Here is a 20,034-nt window from a genome sequence, read left to right as displayed (position 1 = left end):
CAAAAGTCAATTAATATTCATAGGATTAGTGGAGTAGACAAATTTATAATCTGAGAATATGCATGAATTTGAATTACTTTAATAGGTGTATTAAACTGTCAGTGTGCAGCACAATAAAGTGTAAATAATTATTTTATCTCTTAAAAAGTAATGTTGATAACTTAAGTTAGAATAAATAAGTAAATGGAAGCTATGGAACGGTGATGAACAATTGTTATTATTTTATCTGCGTTATATTAAAGTTAGATGGTTAAATTTTTACATAGATATTTGTAAAATTAGTCAAATATAAGTTACCCTACCAGTTTTTACTTAATTGTCTTAAATTTTGGATTTGTCGTGTCAAATTTCTTGTTAGCATTTTTTTAGAGGATTTACTATTTCTAGCTAGTTGTATTTCTAAATTCTAGTGTATTTTTATATGCAGAAAGTTATAATAACTTTGTCTCTTTTCTTAATGCATTAATAAGTATTTTCACTTTTAATAGTTACAAGAAGTTTTGAACATGATACTTGCTTTTCAAATTTTGTTGTTGTTTTTATTCGAAAACTCATATACATAAATATACATAAAATAGATAGTGAAATGAAATTTAAAGTTAAATTGATCTCAGATGACATATTTAAAATTTTTATTTGGACACTCAAGTGAATACTATGGTTTATTGCGAAATGTGAAAATCGTGCAGTATTTCTAGTATAGAAAAAAATGTATATAAATATACAAAAGTGTATAGAATTCTACGTAAGTGTATATTTTTGTACAGGTATTAAAAGTGTATTATTTGAGATAAATTCAATTGCAATTTTGAAATGTGAAGATTTTCATTATTGCATTGAGAAAAGAGACAATGTTATTGTATCCTTCTGAATGTAAAAATACTGGAAACCAAACATATAATTGGTAAGAGTTAGTAGATCTTTTGTAATAATTTTTATGAGAAATTTGACTCGGTTGTTAGCAAATATTTTATAGGTCTTGAGCTGAAAATTTTAACAGGTACTGTAATTTAATTCTAAACATTTAAAAAAATATTTGTGCAAAAATCTAGATATGTTGCTTCAATATAATGCAGATGGCAAAGGTTAATGGATTTGGATATAGGCTATTAAAATTATATGGTTTTTATTTACTAGTTTATATTTACTTAAGCTACCATCATAACTTTGTAAGATGTAAAATAATGTTAATTATGATTTAATTAAAAAATAATCAACAATACAAGCCTTCATTAATAAATCATTTTCTTCTTATATTGAATACGTATTATTATACTATATGATATTAACCTCATAAGGTTAAGTGTACATGCAAAGCGCTTTATATGTATACAAGCGAAACGGGTTAGTTTGTATAAGTAGTTTTCATCATAGAAAATATGCCAGCCAGATTGGTTAAAATTTTACTAGGAACATATCAAGACAATAAAAAGTTATCTTGTCAAAAATATTTACATAAAATTTTACATCAAATTTTATGTAAATATTTTAAACCATTAGATATAAAATTTCACATGCAGGAATAAAATTGTAAGACTTTATGTAATATTTCACATAAAATGTTACATATTGATCTTTACGTACAATTTTATTTAAAATTTTTACAATTTAATTGATTTATGTAAAATTGTACACGTAAAAGTTCTAAATTATTACATAAAACTTGATGTAAAATTCGGTGTAAATATTTTTAACAAAGTATTATTATTAAAAAATGTTGTAATATACCAGAGAGATAGTTAAATGTAAAATTTCATAAAAATTATGCACTGATTAAGTTTTTTTTTATGAAATTATACAATTAAAATAGAAATCTAAATTAAATAGATAAGTTTTTGTTGGAAATTTGAATTTTAATCTATCAATAATTTTGTCGTTGCGTGAATTGCAGCAAAATAATCGAGGTGAATTATTGAATTATTATTTTATATTAATTAAACTTTAGTATTTCAAATAAAGAATTGAAAATAATAAAAATTTATTAAAAATGATTACAGGTAATAATAGAGGAAACAATAATCGAGGAGGAGGAAATGGCAGAGGAAAAGGCAGAGGCAGAGGAAGAGGCAGAGGAAGAGGCAAGGAAAGAGGAGGAATTTTTATATATCACTATTACAATAAACAACAATAATTATGTAACTTGTAACTTATAACTATATGTATTTAAATAAAAAATAAAAATAAAAAAAATATGTATGATTGAGTTTTACATGAAAATATGCATTTTTTAGTACACTAGCAAGTTTAGATGCGCTCCCCGAGTTTTTTTTAATATATACGCAGAATGCGGTTATCTTCAAAAATGGTAAAAAAATGTTTTTTTAGATCCATATGTTGAATACTAAGCATTCTACAAAAAATGTTAAATTAAGAAGTTGTAGATCTTTGAAAAATACAACTATTTTCTATTGACATGATATCATGAAAATGCTTATAACTCAAGTTCGTAGCTAATCGGTTTCCTGTAGCAAAAAAAAAATCAATTATTTATCATAATACTTTGCGGCTCTACGTTTTACATGAAAATGTTGAAGATAAAAGTTGTAGTTATTCTTAAAACACGGCTTTTTACGGTGACAAACTTACTTACTTTCTATTTATCATTTTCTTTATTTAGTTGCAATTTGTTAGTTCGCAATGGCCAGTGCAATTGTTGAAATTTTTGAGTTAATGAAATATATCAATGGGGGAAGTAGAGCATTTTAAGAAGATTGCAGTATCTTAAATTCTAATTATATTCTATTATGTGGGCTTTGTAGCACTTCAATGTTCAAAATGTGTAAGTGGATAAATACTTTGATTTGTAATTAAACTCTAGTTCGTTAACTGATTATCCACATGAAATAAATATTAAAATCACCACTAATAATGGTAACAGTAAGACTCTGAACACTCATTATAATTGTCAGGCAGGAAATTCTGGGCAGTGCAATTGTAGGTGTTTTTTTACTTCTAAATCGGTAAGTAAATGGGAAATTGATGCATTTTATTGAAATTTTTAAAGCAATTTATCTATATTATTAGGAGAAACAAAGATTCAATTGAACAGTTCAGTTGCACTGATTTATGACAACAGTGGGGACAGATTAAACAATTAGTTTATCGGTTAAGGTACCTACATTATTGATTGTTTTGGTAAAACGCGCAGTACTTCTAAATTCTACCGCTAGGTGTGCCACTTTTGCTTGGACGCCCGAATATTTATGTAGTTTATGATTCGATTCGGATCGTTTGTTCAATTTTAATATTGAAGTTTACACTCTATATTTAATTAGTATTTTAGATTTTAATTTGCTTTGATTTTCAATTTTAAATTGTGAATTGTATTTCATATATTGTTGGTGCATACTAATATTGTTGAATAGTTATTATTTTTTTCTTATTATTACTGATATATGTGCAAGTATGATTACGATTTGTTAAATTGCACAAGTGTTCCATGTATGTGTATCCTGCTTTCAATAAAGTACTTCAATGGAATTATTAGATAAGTAATTTATTATAAATTAAAAGATTATTCCTTAAAACTTTTTCTATTAAGCATTTACTTTGTGGAATTTATTTTATTGTTGCAGGTTCTTCAATGTTTATAATGTTTGTAGCAGGTGAATTTTTCTACCAGCCTCTTGACTGGTAAAGAATATTATTTTTCATTTATTAAAATTATTGTTTATATTGTATATAAATGATTTTGTTGCATTTTATTGCAAAGTATAATATGTCATTGATATTTCATTATAGTCAAAAATTGCATAAAAATTTGTTTACTTATTATTAAATATTGTTCTTATTTTAATTTTTATTATTATTATTAATTTTACAATGCAATAATGATTGTTATTTATGATTGTTATAATTTGCTATGTATAATCTAGTTACAATTTAATTAATGTATACAATGCATAAGTTACAATTTAGTAAAAGTATCTTGTTCAATATTTGTTTAAGAAGTCGATACTGTGATGCAGTAACAATATATCATTGAGTTAATGATTTAAATTTTTATAATTTATATGTATTTTTATAATTCTGAGGCATAGTATTATGTTCAGAGCAAGCAAGATTAAAGATTTTTCGTTTTAGATTTTGTGTTTATATGCGGTAGTTGTATATGTATGTACACATCTACAGATATGTAAGTGTTTACTGGACGAAAGAATATAATAAAAAATTCATCAATTCCAGATTTTAAGTAACATGCAAATATATATATATATATATATATATATATATATATATATAGTGATAAAAGCAATATAAGTGACTTGCTGCTGTCAGTCATAGCAAGGCAGCACACATTATGTGTACGACATGATAAAGTAGTGGTTGAAAAAGATAAGCCAATACCGTTCACAGCCTTACAGGTTCCGGACTGTGCAATAATATATGGTGATTATGCGTATACTTTAAAAAAAAGGAGTGATAAGAAAGTAACAGGATTACAAGATTCAGGAAGATAGAAGAAAGAGAAGGTTTAGTCAGAAAAAAGGTAAAAGGAAGTAGAGTTAAAACATTTTGAAAATTTAGTCTAGGCATGGTGTAGAGTTAAAGTGAAAAAAGTTACCCCACGCTCCCCGAGCTCAGTCATTTACTTAATCAACGAGGTGTTGATTAAATAAATCATTGAGCTCGGGGAGCGTGGGGTAGTTGGGTTTAAGCACTTTGGTTTTAGATTTTATCCTCGCTTCGCACGCCTACCTCCGATGTGCCGAGGTGTTGATTAAATAAATGATTGAGCTCAGGGAGCGTGGGGTAGTTGGGTTTAAGCACTTTGGTTTTAGATTTTATCCTCGCTTCGCTCGCCTTCCTCCGATGTGCCGAGGTGTTGATTAAATAAATGATTGAGCTCGGGGAGCGTGGGGTAGCCGGGTTTAAGCACTTTGGTTTTTGATTTATACTCGCCTTCATCCGATGTGCCGAGCAGTTTTTATAAATAAATTACTGATCTCGGAGAGCATGGGGTAGCTGGGTTTAAGCGCTTTGGTTTTTGATTTTATCCTCGCTTCGCTCTCCATTCTCCGATGTGCCGAGTTGTTGATTAAATAAATGATTCAGCTCGGGGAGCGTGGGGTAGCTGGATTTCTGCACTTTGGTTTTTGATTTATACTCGCCTTCATCCGATGTGCCGAGCAGTTTTTATAAATAAATTACTGATCTCGGAGAGCATGGGGTAGCTGGGTTTAAGCGCTTTGGTTTTTGATTTTATCCTCGCTTCGCTCTCCATTCTCCGATGTGCCGAGTTGTTGATTAAATAAATGATTCAGCTCGGGGAGCGTGGGGTAGCTGGATTTCTGCACTTTGGTTTTTGATTTATACTCGCCTTCATCCGATGTGCCGAGGAGTTTTTATAAATAAATTTCTGATCTCGGAGAGCATGGGGTAGCTGGGTTCAAGCAAGTATGAGTACGTATGTGTAATATAAGGTTATTCTGAAAATTTAGTCTAGGCGTTGAGCAAAATATTGTATATTCAGTATATATATTGAGTGTAAGTGCAAAAAGTTCGTTCAAAAAAGTATGAAATGTAATATAAGATTTTTTAAGAAATTTAGGCCAGGCGTAGTGTAGAATATAGTATATTCAATATATATAGTGAGTTTGAGTGCAAAAAGTTCGTTTAGAAAAGTATGAAGTGTAATATAAGGATTTAAAGAAATTTAGGCTAGGGGTAGTGTAGAATATAGTATATTCAATATATATATATATATATATATATATATATATATATATATATATATGTAGTGAGTGTAAGTGCAAAAAGTTCGTCTAATAAAGTATGAAGTGTAATATAAGGTCACTTCGTATAAAAATTAGTAAAAGTATGTATATATATACATGGTGATGTAGACTGTAGTAGACTATAATTTCATTAACTTATTAAATGGAATATAAACACTTGATTGATATTTTTAATATTTGTTTTCTATCACGGAAATATATCAAACTTTACAATATATGATTCATTTCGCGCTCATATAAATTTAAAAATTGCCGCGGTTTTGTCGCCAACTTCCTTTTAAAATTTTAAGGTTATGTCTCGAGAGTAGAATGCCTCTAGAATATTATAAATACACAAATTATAATTTGATATGTATTATAGTATTATATTACATTTTTAATATTAGAATCAATTTTAGAAATCAAAAACAAATCTAACGAAAAATTCTAACGATACTTTTGACGCATGCACACTACATGAGCCAATCATATTGACGCATTCTTGGCTTCACTTCATCCGGTCATGACTTTTTTATATAGGGATACAGATACAGTGCAAGTATTTATTATAGTTAGAGTGAAAACAATTCATATTTCCTTAAGATTTAAGGTTATACAGAGGGATAAAGTATCAAATATACGTATATATAGATATACAAATGCTCAATGATGGCTTAGAATATAGTATATTGAACATATATAGTCATTGTACAAGTATTTCATAGAAGCAAGTGTGAAAAGATTAGTTTTACAAGAATTTAGTATGGATATAGGGAAGAAATTTCAGTTTCTACCTTTATTGTTCTACAAAAGTATGTCTAAAAAGATGCATATACATGGCGATCATGTAGAATATAGTATATTTAATATACATAGTGAATTTGACTAAAAAAAGTTGTTTTGAACTAGTATGTTGTGTAATATAAGGTCACTTCTTATGAAGATCAGGTCCTGCGCACGGACGGAAAGTCACTCTTTGGAGAATGGGGCTTTGCTACTAGAAAGACTTTTTTCAAATGGGTATTTAGGCTTTTTAAATACAGTGAATTTGTTCAGAATTTAATTTTCTACAAAATAGCCATAATACTTTTATGAAAAAACCTTTTTGTTTTTACAAAATGGCTCAGAACGAATTGAAAAAAAAAACACATTTTTGGTCAAATCCAATAGGCGTTCGCCCTGGGTATAAGACGTTTCTTCGAAACTCTTTATACGGTGCGAGTGCCTAAAAATTAAAATTATATGTTTAAAAGAAAAAAAAATGTAAGTGTATAGTTCCAAAAAATTTTGTATTTTTACAATGATAATAAAATCGTCGAATCAAAAAAACTTGATAAAACAATAAATACGATCTTCAAAACTGTTTAGTTCAATTTTAATCAGTTAAGTAGTGTAGATGCGGGTTTGGGTATTTAAATTTCGCAGTTTGAATGGCTATAATATGGCCATAGAATGGTCAGAATCATAAAAAAAAATTTCCCGAATTTAAAATCAGAAAACATATGTGCATGTCAAATTTTATTACGATTGGTCGCGTGGTTTCAGAATCATAACGGTATACATACATACACACACACACACACACACACACACACACAGCTGAGTAAAACTGTTGCTAGACGAAGGCCACTAGGTAGTAGATACGAAACGCTCCTCGGGCTGATGCAGAGAAACGTAGATCACAGAGTTGAGCTTTCACTCTCTTGCCCAATGCAAAGAAACGTAGGAGCTAAGGTTAAGTACCTCTAAGTGCTCCTAAGACCGGTACTGAGAAACGTAGGTAAATAAGTTGAGCATAGACTTCCTCACCCGATGCAGAGGAAAGTAGGTGTTGGGGTTGAGTCTGTCCAGAGGATGGCCGGTCGATGCTGCTCGAAGTAGATGACCGGACGATACTGCAGGAAGCAGACGGCTGGACGATGCAGAATGAAAAAGACGAGTTTGATCCTGAATTCCTAATCACCTTGGTGGATGGGGAATATATGGTAATGTCAAACTTCTAAGAAGAAGCCAAAAAAGGCTAGTTAACGGGCCCTACAGAAGTATTGTTTAACGATAGTACCTGTGGGGATTCGGTGTCGGAGGATCACTTGTGCAGAGCTTGCTTTGCCTACGCCACATAAAAAAAAAACACACACACACATCCATCCACACGGACATTTTCTCAAAACGCATTATTTTAATTTCCAGATTATTCTTAAAGCACAAAAATGATATAATGAGTGCCAAATAGGTGTTACCATCTCATTGATAACAAAACTAGCGCGCCACGCGCGGCCTGACGCTGACCACCATCGTTTCGCGATGCAAGGCGCGCAAAACGTAAAAAGCCACGACCACTGACGCTCGCGCTTCGCGCTTGTCTTGCGAACACAAACTCTCGCGCTCCGCGCTTCGCGCGTGCCATGCCCACTGACTCTCGCGCTACGCGCTCATCATCTAACGTTTGTGTCTACACTCCAGTCTATCGCGGCGCATGCGCGCTGCACGATATGCAACCATAGCGTTAGCTCTAGTTAGCCGGTGTCTTCAGGCTTCTGTATACCTATATATATTGCTTTACTCGCGTAAATAAAGGAACCTGTTTAATCAGATAATAAATAAACAATGATCAGTTGAGTACTAAAGCATATCAGATGTAAAATTTCACGCTTTTCAAGATGGTTGCATCCATTTTTATGTAGCTACCACTGTTTTCGAGAAATTGACGAAAAATATATTTTTTGGCTGTTTTTACCCCCCCCCCCCTCCCCCCAAGCACTATGGGAACTGCGATTTTACATAAATGTTTCTGGCAGGCTAAACTTACATATACTCAAAATGCAGCTCTTCTAGTGAAAAAGTGTATTTCAAGCACATTTTGACTGGACTATAAGTGATTTTTAATGTTCCTCTTCTTTATCAAATATTTATTTAAATCTAATATAAACTCAGTCTTAGGTATGCCATGAGATCTGTACATGGATGAGACTTCAATATTGCTATTATTATTTAAGTTAATTTTTGTATTAATAATTCTAATCCTACCCTGCTGAACAATTTCTGTGCTCTGAACTAAGTTTCTATTTACGGATACTATAACTCCGTCATTCCTATTAGTCCTACTATTGTTGTAGTAACACTCTTATTCATAGTTGCTTCCGATCAGTTCAAAAAAATTTATGATTTGCCTACTCAAATGTTATAGAAAGAACAACAACAAACGGCTTAACGATCAACCTTTCAAAAAATATTTTTACCTTGTCAATATTTGCATTCATGCTTCTTACATTTAAGTGCATAATAGTATCGTTTTTGTTGCTAATCGCCTTGTTTAGATCGCCAATACCACTGTATGTTTTTTCTTTCTGTATTGAAAGCTTTTGAATTATATCTAAATAATCAAAGGTATTCATTTTATGAATTTAAGTTTTACTGCTTCTTAACCTTGTACTTTTCGCTAAAGCAGCTTGTTGTGGTGTTCGAGCCATCTTCAATTGTTAATGCATTTGTTACCGTTGTGCCCAAATCTTCCACAATTGTAACATGGCTTTATATTTATTGAGTCATATACTTTGAAGTTCTGGTAGACAACAAAAATCCTACTTTTGTTCTCCTTGATAAATTTGTATATGTCAGCAGGAACCTCCGTTAGTACTGCAGTTAGGCTACTAAAACTGCTTTTGTACATATGTAGTGTTTTTTCCTGCAATTTACTGACTAGCTGTTTCAAAAGTAAGTTTTCATTTTTTATTAGCTTATACTTTTCGTCAATATTGATGTCGAGTTCCTCCTTTTTTGTTGTTGAAGCTTCATGTAATAATTTTCTCCTAACTTCTTCTGTTTTACTCAGTTTTATTTGAGCAATCAGGAATCTTGTTGCTTTGTTTAAACATTCCTCATCTATCTTTGAGGTTAAGTTTCTGTCACTGTGTTCTGGGCACACTAATAAGATTCCAATTATAATTTTAATGTCAGTTCATTTCGTGCCAAACAATTGAAATGATATGCTGCGTCACATATCATACAAATCAATGTTGTTGCAGTTTTCTGGCTGTGACAAGCGAAATTCGAGATACACTTATCAGGAGGCATCCGCACTCCCGCCATGTTGATGACGAAATTCGTCGTATAATTCATATTTTTACAGATGCAGTGCTTATAAGATGCAGGTTTTACATGATCATCGATGTATGAAAACTTGCTTTATTTAAAAAATTATTGACATCAAATTTTTTATTTTTGTTTTTAAATTTTTCTCTTATTTTTTTAGGTGAATACTATTGAAGCCAGGTCTAATATTTTCAAAAGGATGCTATCATTTTTTAAATAAAACAGAAGATTTATATCAATAAATGCTGTAAAGATTTGATTTTTAATAGGGTTTAATTTAGAAAATTAAGTGTATAGTTTAGAAGAACGTAACAGGCTTCTCAGAGCCTTTCTTCAATCTAAGTGATTTCCATTATTATATTGTCAGATTATAACAAAATATATTACTGCGCTTGAGTTGTATTCTGCGTATCGCGGTCGTGTCTAAAAATTGCTTCTAAGGTTGTAGTTTGTTAAGAAGTGTTTTAAAAAATGTTTGCCACGGTCAAAAGTTGGAGATGTTGCCACGATCAATTTTGGAAATGTTTACAACTTTTATATTTAACATTTTCTCGTAAAACGTAAATCCGCAAAGTTTTATGGCAAATAATTGGTTTTTAAGCTGTAAAAATCGATTTTGGGCTGTAAACTCGAGTTATAAGCATTTTCATGATTTGAAGTTAATAGAAAAAAGTTGTATTTTTCAAAGATCTACAACTTTTCTTCCTAACTTTTTTTTGTAGAATGCTTAGAATTCGAGTTAGAGCCAAAAAAAAAACGTTTTTAGCGATTTTTGGAGATGACCGCATTCTGCGTACGCATGCAGGATCAAGCCTAAAATAAATTTGGCACCTTATAAGGGGTATTTGCACACAAACTTTCAGACTGATTGAATGAAGTCTCTCAAAGATAATCGTGTAACACCAAAATTTTTATTTAAAAAACACGCAAAGATAGAACAAATTGTTAAGTTCAAAATTTACAGGTCACTTGCAGCTATCTATGTTACGTACAGACAGCGTCCCTTTTCAGTAGAGTAGAAGCATTGCATTCATTGATAACATAACTAAAGTGCAAGATTAACGAAAGTGTGTCAACTATATTTTAATTGCACGCGCACCTTACGGATCTATCAATTGCATTTATCTCTGATTTATATCTTGGCTTAGCGCGAACCAACCCACACCCCCCTAGACCGATACAACATCCAGACAACTTTAAATATGGTTAAATAACTTTTTTGGATTTTTTCTTTAATCTATGCTAGTTTAACTTTATTCTATAACATTTTATCTTGCTAGCTTATTCTGGCTTAAGCTCATTAATTTTGAAACCACTTTTTATTTTATCTCATTTTGCAAAGCTTTAACGACGTATGCGCACTTCGGCTATTTCTCGAATAAAATAAATACGAACCTCTTTTCGCTGCAAAGAAAAGAAAACAGACACTTAGTAACAGACCTATGTAGGCGAGTTGTCTTAAATCTGCCAAGACATGTTTCTCAGTATTGTAAAAAATATAACACAAATGAGTGTGTTTTAAACGCGAATTTAAATCATGGAATGCCATAAAATTTATGAAGACACAGCACTATTGAGTTTTTCTAAACGCAGTTAACTATATGAGCTTGACACTGCTCTTATTTGTCAAAACCCATTTTAGCTCATAGTTGTGCGATGTGCTAAGGGAGCGCGAGGCGAATTTAGAAGAATGTTTTGCAAAATAATGAAAAATACTCACCTTTCTATTATCTTGCGAATCAATATCTGCACCTGCATGATATAGCAAATCTACAACATTTAGATGACCACCATTGGCGGCAAGCCAAAGTGGACTATTCCCTTTTTTATTTTTAACTTCTACTTGAGTTCCCCTAAAAAATAAAGACATTCATATTTTATGATCAAATTAAAAATTATTTTTAAATACGCTTACATACATATAGGAGTCATTCTACGAAAAGTTCTACGAAAGTGACACTTTCTGGTCGCTACATATACGTAATTTCGAGGCCACATGCACTAGACCGAGTTTTTTACATGCGTTCGGACATACAATATGTTATAAACATGGGTAGCACCTCCAAATCATAAGCCAACAAAAAGTTACGGGCCAATTACTAATTGCCAAAAAATAGCCTTTATTGCGCCCCGGGTAATTTATTACCTGGCCGAATGAGTAATACTTTTTTAGACATTAATAGATAGCTGAGCCCAAGATCTTAAATTTAAAAAAAATTGTAAAATTATCGAAAATGGGAAAAAATGCCTGAAAAGCCAGAATTTCCACTTTTTCTCAGATTTTCGCATTCTTACGATTTTAACCCTATTTTAAATTGCTCGCCACTCTGATAGCGACGGTCATTTTCGACAATTTTTTAAGACAATTCTAAAAAGTGGAAATTCTGGCTTTTCAGGCATTTTTTCCCATTTTCGATGATTTTAACATTATTTTAAATTGCTCGCTACTTTTGATAGGGACGGTCATTTTCAACAATTTTTTTTAAATTTAAGATCTTGGGCTCAGCTATCCATTAATGTCTAAAAAAGTATTACTCATTGGGCCAGGTAATAAATTACCCGGGGCGCAATAAAGGCTATTTTTTGGCAATTGGTAATTGGCCCGTAACTTTTGTTGGCATATGGTTTCGAGGTGCTACCCATGTTTTTAACATATTGTATGTCCGAACGCATGTAAAAAACTTGATCTGGTAAGTGTGCCCTCAAAATTACAAGAGCTCGATTTTTTAACCAGAAAGTGTCAGACTTTTCGTAGAATGACTTATATACCAACTCCCCATTTTAATTTCTGTGAATGTTGATGATAATTTTTTACAATATTTTAATAATTTTTGAAGCAAAGCTCTTGCCAAAAGGTTCGGAATATGCTGGGAATATTTACTATGCATAAATATTCCTAGCATTCAACTTATCTGGACCACATCTTGAAGACTCTTGATGTCTTACGTATTATATACGTAACAGCGCCAGAAGAGCGAACATAGAGTCCTTTTTTAAGTAGAAAGATGTAAGTGCGAGAGAAAGCCACACGAAAATTTTCCAAGTCCCGATCACACTGAAGTTGCGTCGGTGTTTTGCTTTCTCTAAGAGAAAGCTTTGTGATGGTGAAAATTTCGATATCAAAAATTTTGATAGATTTCAATGTTTACGAGATTCCTGAGTCCGAAAAGTGGTCATTGAAAAATGTATATCTGCATGTATGCATGTATGTGCGTGTGTGCGCGAAAATGGTTACCGCGATAACTCCCTAACGCATTTATATTTTTCTCTGAAACTTTACATGCTCATCAAGTATGATCTCATAAAGAACTTTGTTTTTGCTAATTATTGCAAACCATCTGTAGTTTTTTGAATTGCTCCAATTAGAGCTCTCAATTTAGAAAAATTAATTAATCAGGTTGCGTCATTTCAAACACGTCTCGCAAAAATACCATACCGCCAAGTATACATGAGTGCGTAGTTGGCTCAGTGGTAGAGTATGCGCCTTGAGATGTCGGGAATGTTGGGTCAAATCACCCTCGTCGCTTTATTTTTCTGCAATTTAGTTCCCGAAAATCCCGTTACAATAAATACTTTTATGTTATTTGTTAACAAAATAGAAGTTTTTATTAGCTGTTTGGAGCTCGTCAAAATTGTAAAAATATAAGGTTTAAAAAAGGTTTTATAAAAGATTTTTAAAATGTTTAGGCTCGGATAATGTCTTGTGCATTCTTAGTTTCGGTCACTTCACTATAAAGTGCCAATCCCCCCCCCCCTCCTCCAGTTGCACAATGTATTATTTTTAGATACAGTGTGCATAAATGTCGATTTTGCGCACGCTCCGCGTGCAATAAATCGCATTTTATGCCCCTAGTACAAAAATAATTTCTACATATATTAAGAATAAATCCCATACAAATATATGTAATATTGTTTATAAAAAAGTTTAGTCAAAATAATATATGAATAACTATGAAAGTGAATGAAATGACGTTTAAGAGTCCATTTATATTTATAGGTTTCGAAATTGTTTAGTAGTTATCTTCACATCGTGTGTCGATTCACGCATTCTAAAATTTATGAGCATGGCGGTCATGAACAATGCTATTATAAGTATATTTTAAGTTTTTAATATTTTCATTAAGAAGCTTTAAATCATTTTATTAAAGAAAAACGATTCTTTAAATCATCACATCTCGTGGAGAAAGCATACTTTAATGAAGTTGTCAGCGGTTTTTTGACTCATATGAACTGACTCAAAGTGTATTGTAGCGATGGTAAACAACTTTAGTGTGATTAAGACTTTGAACATTTTCTCGAGCAATCTCTGCATATGCTTTTGCAAATCGTCGTCAGGTTTACTGTACCACTTGGATAGGTCTGTGGAGGAGGGGGGGGGGGGTTATCATCACATGAGATACGTTTTTAAAGTTATTTACAAGTATATTCGTATCATTTTTTGGAGTTAATGGCAATGTAGTGGTCATGTTATATCTCTATTTTTGTATAAAATTCATTAACCATTCTGCAAAATGTTACTAGAGTGTTTATTATCAACTAATGCTTTAAAGTTTATTAGTTTTATTTTTACATTTAGACGAAATTAAACTGTCGTGTAAAATTATTATTTTTATAAATATAGAAATTTACAAACTTTAGTGAACGATTTTTCTGCTTTAATATTGAATTTTAATCATACCTTATACTTTTAATATGATGTAATACTATTTTAATCAGATTTTTTCTGTTCAAATTTTGTTTACTTTTAATTTTTTAATCAAACAAAACGAGCACTATTATTTGTATTTATTGTAAATAGCTAAATTTGAAAAATTTTGTATATGTGATTTTTTTATGTTTGGTAGGCCCGGGTTGAGACGATACACACGTGATTTACAACCAGGGGTTGGACCCTTTTTTTCTAGGATTACTTCGCCTTTGAAGCTTCGATCATAACCCGGGAAGCACGTCGAAGAGTGGGGTTCGAAAAGGATTTGAAGGAGGAAAGCTATGTTCACTTTCCTCGCGCTAGGACGGTATGTGTATATGTATACACATATTCTTTAATCAATGAAACTTTAAAAAAATTATTATTCATTGTTCATAAATATTCCCAGCATTTGACTCAACTGGACTATATTTTATGATTTATAATGGCTAATATATGCATAAAGTGATATTTTACAAATTAAAAAATAAATATATATCTTCTATTTATTAAACAATACTGCAGTGAAAAATCTGTAATATAAAATTATCACTTGATTATTAATTATAATAGCTCCGGCTTTCCCTCTCTTTCTCCCTCTTTCCCTGTTAAAATCAAATTCTATAAATCTATAACAAAATTTAATTTATTACCATGAAATTTATTTCTCGGTTATGTACTTGGTACAACTACTCATGGTCCATATGGTTACTAAAAGATTTGACATACTTTTCATCCAACTGTATTTGCCAATTTCTGCAATACTTATTTCAAATTTAAATAAAATGATAAAACATTTAACAAATAAAACTATTATTGGAAATTAGTATGTTTTATATAATAATAATTTATATAAGAAGAATATTTCCCACAAACTAGAAGAAACAGCAAGTCGTTCTCCTGCCAAAAGGAAAAAAACGCCCCAGGAATCAACATCACACAGACCGCTTTGCATGTTGGATACTTCGGAAAAGATTCTGAAACGGACCATTTTATAGAAGGAACAGGTGGATTGGCGAAAGACCAATATTTCTTGAGGAAGAATCGTTCAACCCTGGACGTAGTTAGCCTAGTGATTGACACTGCGCGAACAGCTATATAGGGGAAAAAGTGAATAGCAGGAAAAAAGGAGTACTGCACTATAGTTACATTAGACGTCAAAAATGCATTTAATTCGGCCAAATGAAGAAAAATACACGAGGCACTCCGAAAGCAGGATATGCCATTTTATATAAAAAGATTACGTCCGACTAATTGAAGGACAGAATCATATTATATGACACTGTGAAGGGTACCAAGACCTATAAAGTTAAGGAAGGCGCCCCCCAAGGATCAGTGCTATATTATGATTAAACAATTCTCTAAATTTTAGAAACTTTTCTTTACATAGCGCTTTAGTAAAAATATCCGCAACATTTTCGTTTGAGTCGATTTCGATTAATTTATCTTTTACACTCTCATGTAAAAAATGATAATGTATTTCGACGTGTTTAGAATTTTTTGTGAAATTACCATTATTAGCAATATTTATTGCTCCAGTATTATCGTCGTAAATTTGTATAGGTTCACTTATATCTATATCAAATATTTTTACTAATTCTCTCAGATATTTTATCTCGCTTACTGCCTCAGAAAATGCTACGCTTTCTGCATGTGTCAAAGCTTTGGTTATACATTTTTGTTTTCGTGATTTCCAATCGATTACATTTCCGAACATATTTTTTACATAACCTGACGTAGATTTTCGATCAATGCTGTCGCCTGCCCGATCGGCATCAACATAGCAATTTATAGTATCGCAATTTACATTCCTTTTGTAATGTTATTTTAAATCTTTCATTAGATGTAGATATTTCAAAATTCGCAGTACATATTTCCAATGTGTTTCACTATAACTATTTTGATATCTACTAAGGTAATTTACGCTATAAGTTTCAAATTTGTCTCCATAAGAGTACTACACAATCTACTTTTTTTGTCTTTTATATTTATCAGCTAATGACTCTATATACTTCGTTTGGCTTAAAGTGAGTTTATTTTCTAGATCATTGTAACTAGCAGCAGATGCCTCGCTCGCTGATGCTCACTCGGTTATATTTAGATGACGATCGCGCGCGTGTGTGTGCGTGTATATATATATATATATATATATATATATATATATATATATATATATATATATATATATATAACACTATCTGCACCTTTGTAGTACTAATTACTCAACTGTTATCTACAATAGTGAATTTATTTCAATCTTTTCTTTTCTTATACATTATTGCTCTAGAAGAAACGTTTGCAAACTATTTGCCAACAGCAGGCCATATCGTGATTGGCAGACAGTTTAAGCGACCGTTTGCTAATGAAACTACTAATTAAGTCACGCTTTGTCGTAGGCCAACGAATGCACTAAATTTTAACGATGTTCACCACCGACAATCTCTGCCAAAACTGTAGGATGCTGCTGTGGTCTCTCAGTATGGCTTTCTTCTCTCCGCAGTGCAGAGACTTTTGAATGCACCTCTACCGGCCGCACGCACATATCATTAGACTTGCCGCTTCGGTGACAGCCTACTTGAGATTACAATAACTCGGGAAATAAAGGTCAATTCATTGCTGCTTATACAATGAAATAAACAGAATTTCCCGTGGTTAAATTTGCTTTATTTAATTGATCAGCAGTTAATAACTTTTAAAAATTATTTTAGATTATATTTACTAATTAATTCTAGGCACTCTGTGAAAAAGTAGTTGATAACTAAGATAGCACTGTTTTTTTCCAAAAAATACGAATTAAAAGTCGTTTTATTGCGAAATAGAAGCGTCGAAAGAGATTTTGAGAGCCTTACTCCATTCTGGCAATTAGCATAAAGTGCCGTATTAATTTTTTGTAATAATGAGCCTGCGTAAAAGATCTCAGAAATTTAAGAGAATGTGCAGTGCCTGGCCTGTAAATAAAAAATAAATCATTTGCACGATAAGACGATGGAGTCGTTTATTATTTTGTGAATCCATAATTTAATGAAATAAGCTTCTGAACAGTAGAAGCATTTCAAAAAGTACATAAAATAACTTGATAAAATTTAGACATTCAATTAAGATGTGTCAGCCCCAAAAAGTTGAAAAATCTCTATGTGTGACCATACCCTTACCATAGAGATGTTGCGCTTCTCTCATTTATGATGAAAAACATGCACTTAATATCGAAATAATTTATTAGAAAAGAATAATATATTACTTGGACAGCAGCAGTTCAACAAATCGGCAATGACCTTTATCAGCAGCAATTGTTAAAGCCGTATCCCTGGAGGAAGGAACGGGTGTAGCGTTAACATCTGCACCTTTATTTAAAAGCACTCTACCAACTTCAACATATCCACCACTAGCAGCTTCCATTAGCGGAGTTAGTCCAGTCTGAAATAAGAAAAAATATGTAGATTTTCGGATGTTAAATAATTGTTGCTAGATTAGTGGCACAAATTCAACCTGTATACAATTATGGCCTAAATTATAAAAAATTACAGGTCGGCAGTAAATCAAGTATAACTACGCTTAGAGAAATTTATACAAAATTTTATTATAGGAGAGATGTGCCAAGTACGGAACAACTTAGCTAATTTCGTTATAACTTTGTTGATGTTCTGTAGGTAGTGTCATTAATTGTTTGGAATAACTGAATGGGAAGCCAAACTGCAGAAGCTAATTTTTGCTTCATTTTTAAGGAAACTTTATAATAATAATTTTTTGAAGTGGGTATAGAAACATGTAAATAGTGTGTTTTGATGTATTTTTAGTTAAAAAATTAATTTTTAAGAAAATGTTTCTAGAGTTGTGCTTGTGGGTGCTATGCATTATTTTGTCCCCTTTTATCCCTGGAATTATGCAAATTCAAACGTTATATTAATCGATACTGTACTTCATCTTTATATACTAAGATAATAATAAGAGAGAGAGAGAGGGGGGGGGGGCAGGGTACATGCTAATGAGTTCCCGCTCTATCACGTTTGTTCTACGTAGATAAGATTTTGTGGACCTGAAAAGGGCCGATGGATTATATGATATATAAATATAAATTATAATTTTTTATAACCCTTTTTTCTTGTATATGTCTAGTACTTGTAGAGTATTTTTCTGTAAATGATTTAAATGACCTTTTTTCTTTTTTCTTTTTGTTGCTTCCTTCCTAAGGAAGCCTTGTAATAGTAGGCAGGTAAGAGAGCAGCAACGGATAACTTGCCGATATCGGAAAGTTACCGACCATGTGGCGCTAGCGTCGACTATGTATTAATCTACGTAAGCGCAGGTAGATGGCGTGCGAGTATAAAGCATTGGAGAGAGAAATAGCCCCGGGTATTTCAGGAGCTACGCTGCGCTGGCGGAGTCATTCGCTCTCTGATGCAGCAACCAGGCCGATAGTATGAACTGCGGATCTCATCTACCGACCAATCGTCCGGATGCTTAGTATGAAACGAGCATAGCGCTCTTGAAAAGTTATCCGGGGGGATAATCCCTCTCTCCAAGTAGTATATCAGATTGCGATCTTCTGTATATTATGCATAAATATATGAATGATTCTCTTCTCTAATTCAAGTCTTTTCAACCTGATTTTATCCATCTCTCACACCTTTATCTTTCTTTTTCATGTACAAGACTGCGAATCCCTGCCTTGACTGAGCCGGTACTAACTAGACGTGGACGTGGACATTGATCATCACCCGTAATATCGGATGATCCTTGGTCATTAACTACATTCATCGAATGTGCTTTTATCTTCTCTAATAACTACGCGTGTGTGTGTACGTATGTAGACGCCTATATCTCAGCTTCTACTCAGTGGATTTTAACCCACCAAGTCTCATTTTCTTTGTTTTTACTAGAACATCATGGAAAAAAGCTTTTACATTTTGTGTACGCGTTTTTTTTATAGTGATTTTTTAGTTTTGATATTTCAATTTTTTCTAATAAAGTTATTGGAAAAGTTAATAAAAGTTAATTGCTTAATACGTACCTGAAAAAGAATAAAATTACCTATATTTTTACTGCGAAAAATCGATATTATCGTTCGTTGTTCTTTTATTATAAAACCATAAAGCGCAATTTTTTAAAATTGTTTTAACTTGAAAACTAAATGTTGAATCTTTAAAAAAAAAACATGATTATTGAAAGTTATTACGACTATATTCCACTTAAATTTTAAGTTATTTTATGGGATAGATCCTGAGAAAAACATCAAAAACTGAAAAAAAGTCGTTTTCCTACGTGATGCAATAACTGGAGTAAAAAAGCAATAATCAAGTTCAAATTTTGGATTTAGTTAGCATTATATAGTACCTTGATTCCTTTCTTTAAGCTGTTTATGAAAACAGTTAGTTTCAAAGATATTAAGCTTCAAAATTTTGTTTTCTTACCCTGTATACTCTATGTTGCGACGCTGTGCCTCCCAGTACAGGTGCGCAACACTTGACGCCTCGTACGCGCCAAGATTTTTCATTAATCGCGGGATTTAACGTAATCGCCGACGTTTGGGAGAACGTGGGG

At 32.0% G+C, this 20,034-nt stretch overlaps 1 protein-coding gene across 7 annotated transcripts in view; it reads right to left on the bottom strand.

Annotated features, from left to right (window-relative positions):
• Positions 1–20,034, bottom strand: part of LOC100119221 (multiple ankyrin repeats single KH domain) — a 490,846-nt gene that overhangs the window by 144,197 nt on the left and 326,615 nt on the right. For all 7 annotated transcript variants that reach the window (XM_031930209.2, XM_031930213.2, XM_031930215.2 and 4 more), the window contains 2 exons: positions 17,735–17,910; positions 11,530–11,662 (listed from right to left, as the gene is read on the bottom strand). In XM_031930209.2, the coding sequence (XP_031786069.1) occupies positions 11,530–11,662; positions 17,735–17,910 (309 nt within the window). The remainder of the gene's footprint in view (positions 1–11,529; positions 11,663–17,734; positions 17,911–20,034) is intronic.

The sequence above is a fragment of the Nasonia vitripennis genome, assembly GCF_009193385.2.
Source record: "Nasonia vitripennis strain AsymCx chromosome 4 unlocalized genomic scaffold, Nvit_psr_1.1 chr4_random0010, whole genome shotgun sequence".
Taxonomy (NCBI): domain Eukaryota; kingdom Metazoa; phylum Arthropoda; class Insecta; order Hymenoptera; family Pteromalidae; genus Nasonia; species Nasonia vitripennis.
Note: the sequence above shows the minus strand (reverse complement) of the source record. Positions and strands in the feature narration are given on the sequence as shown.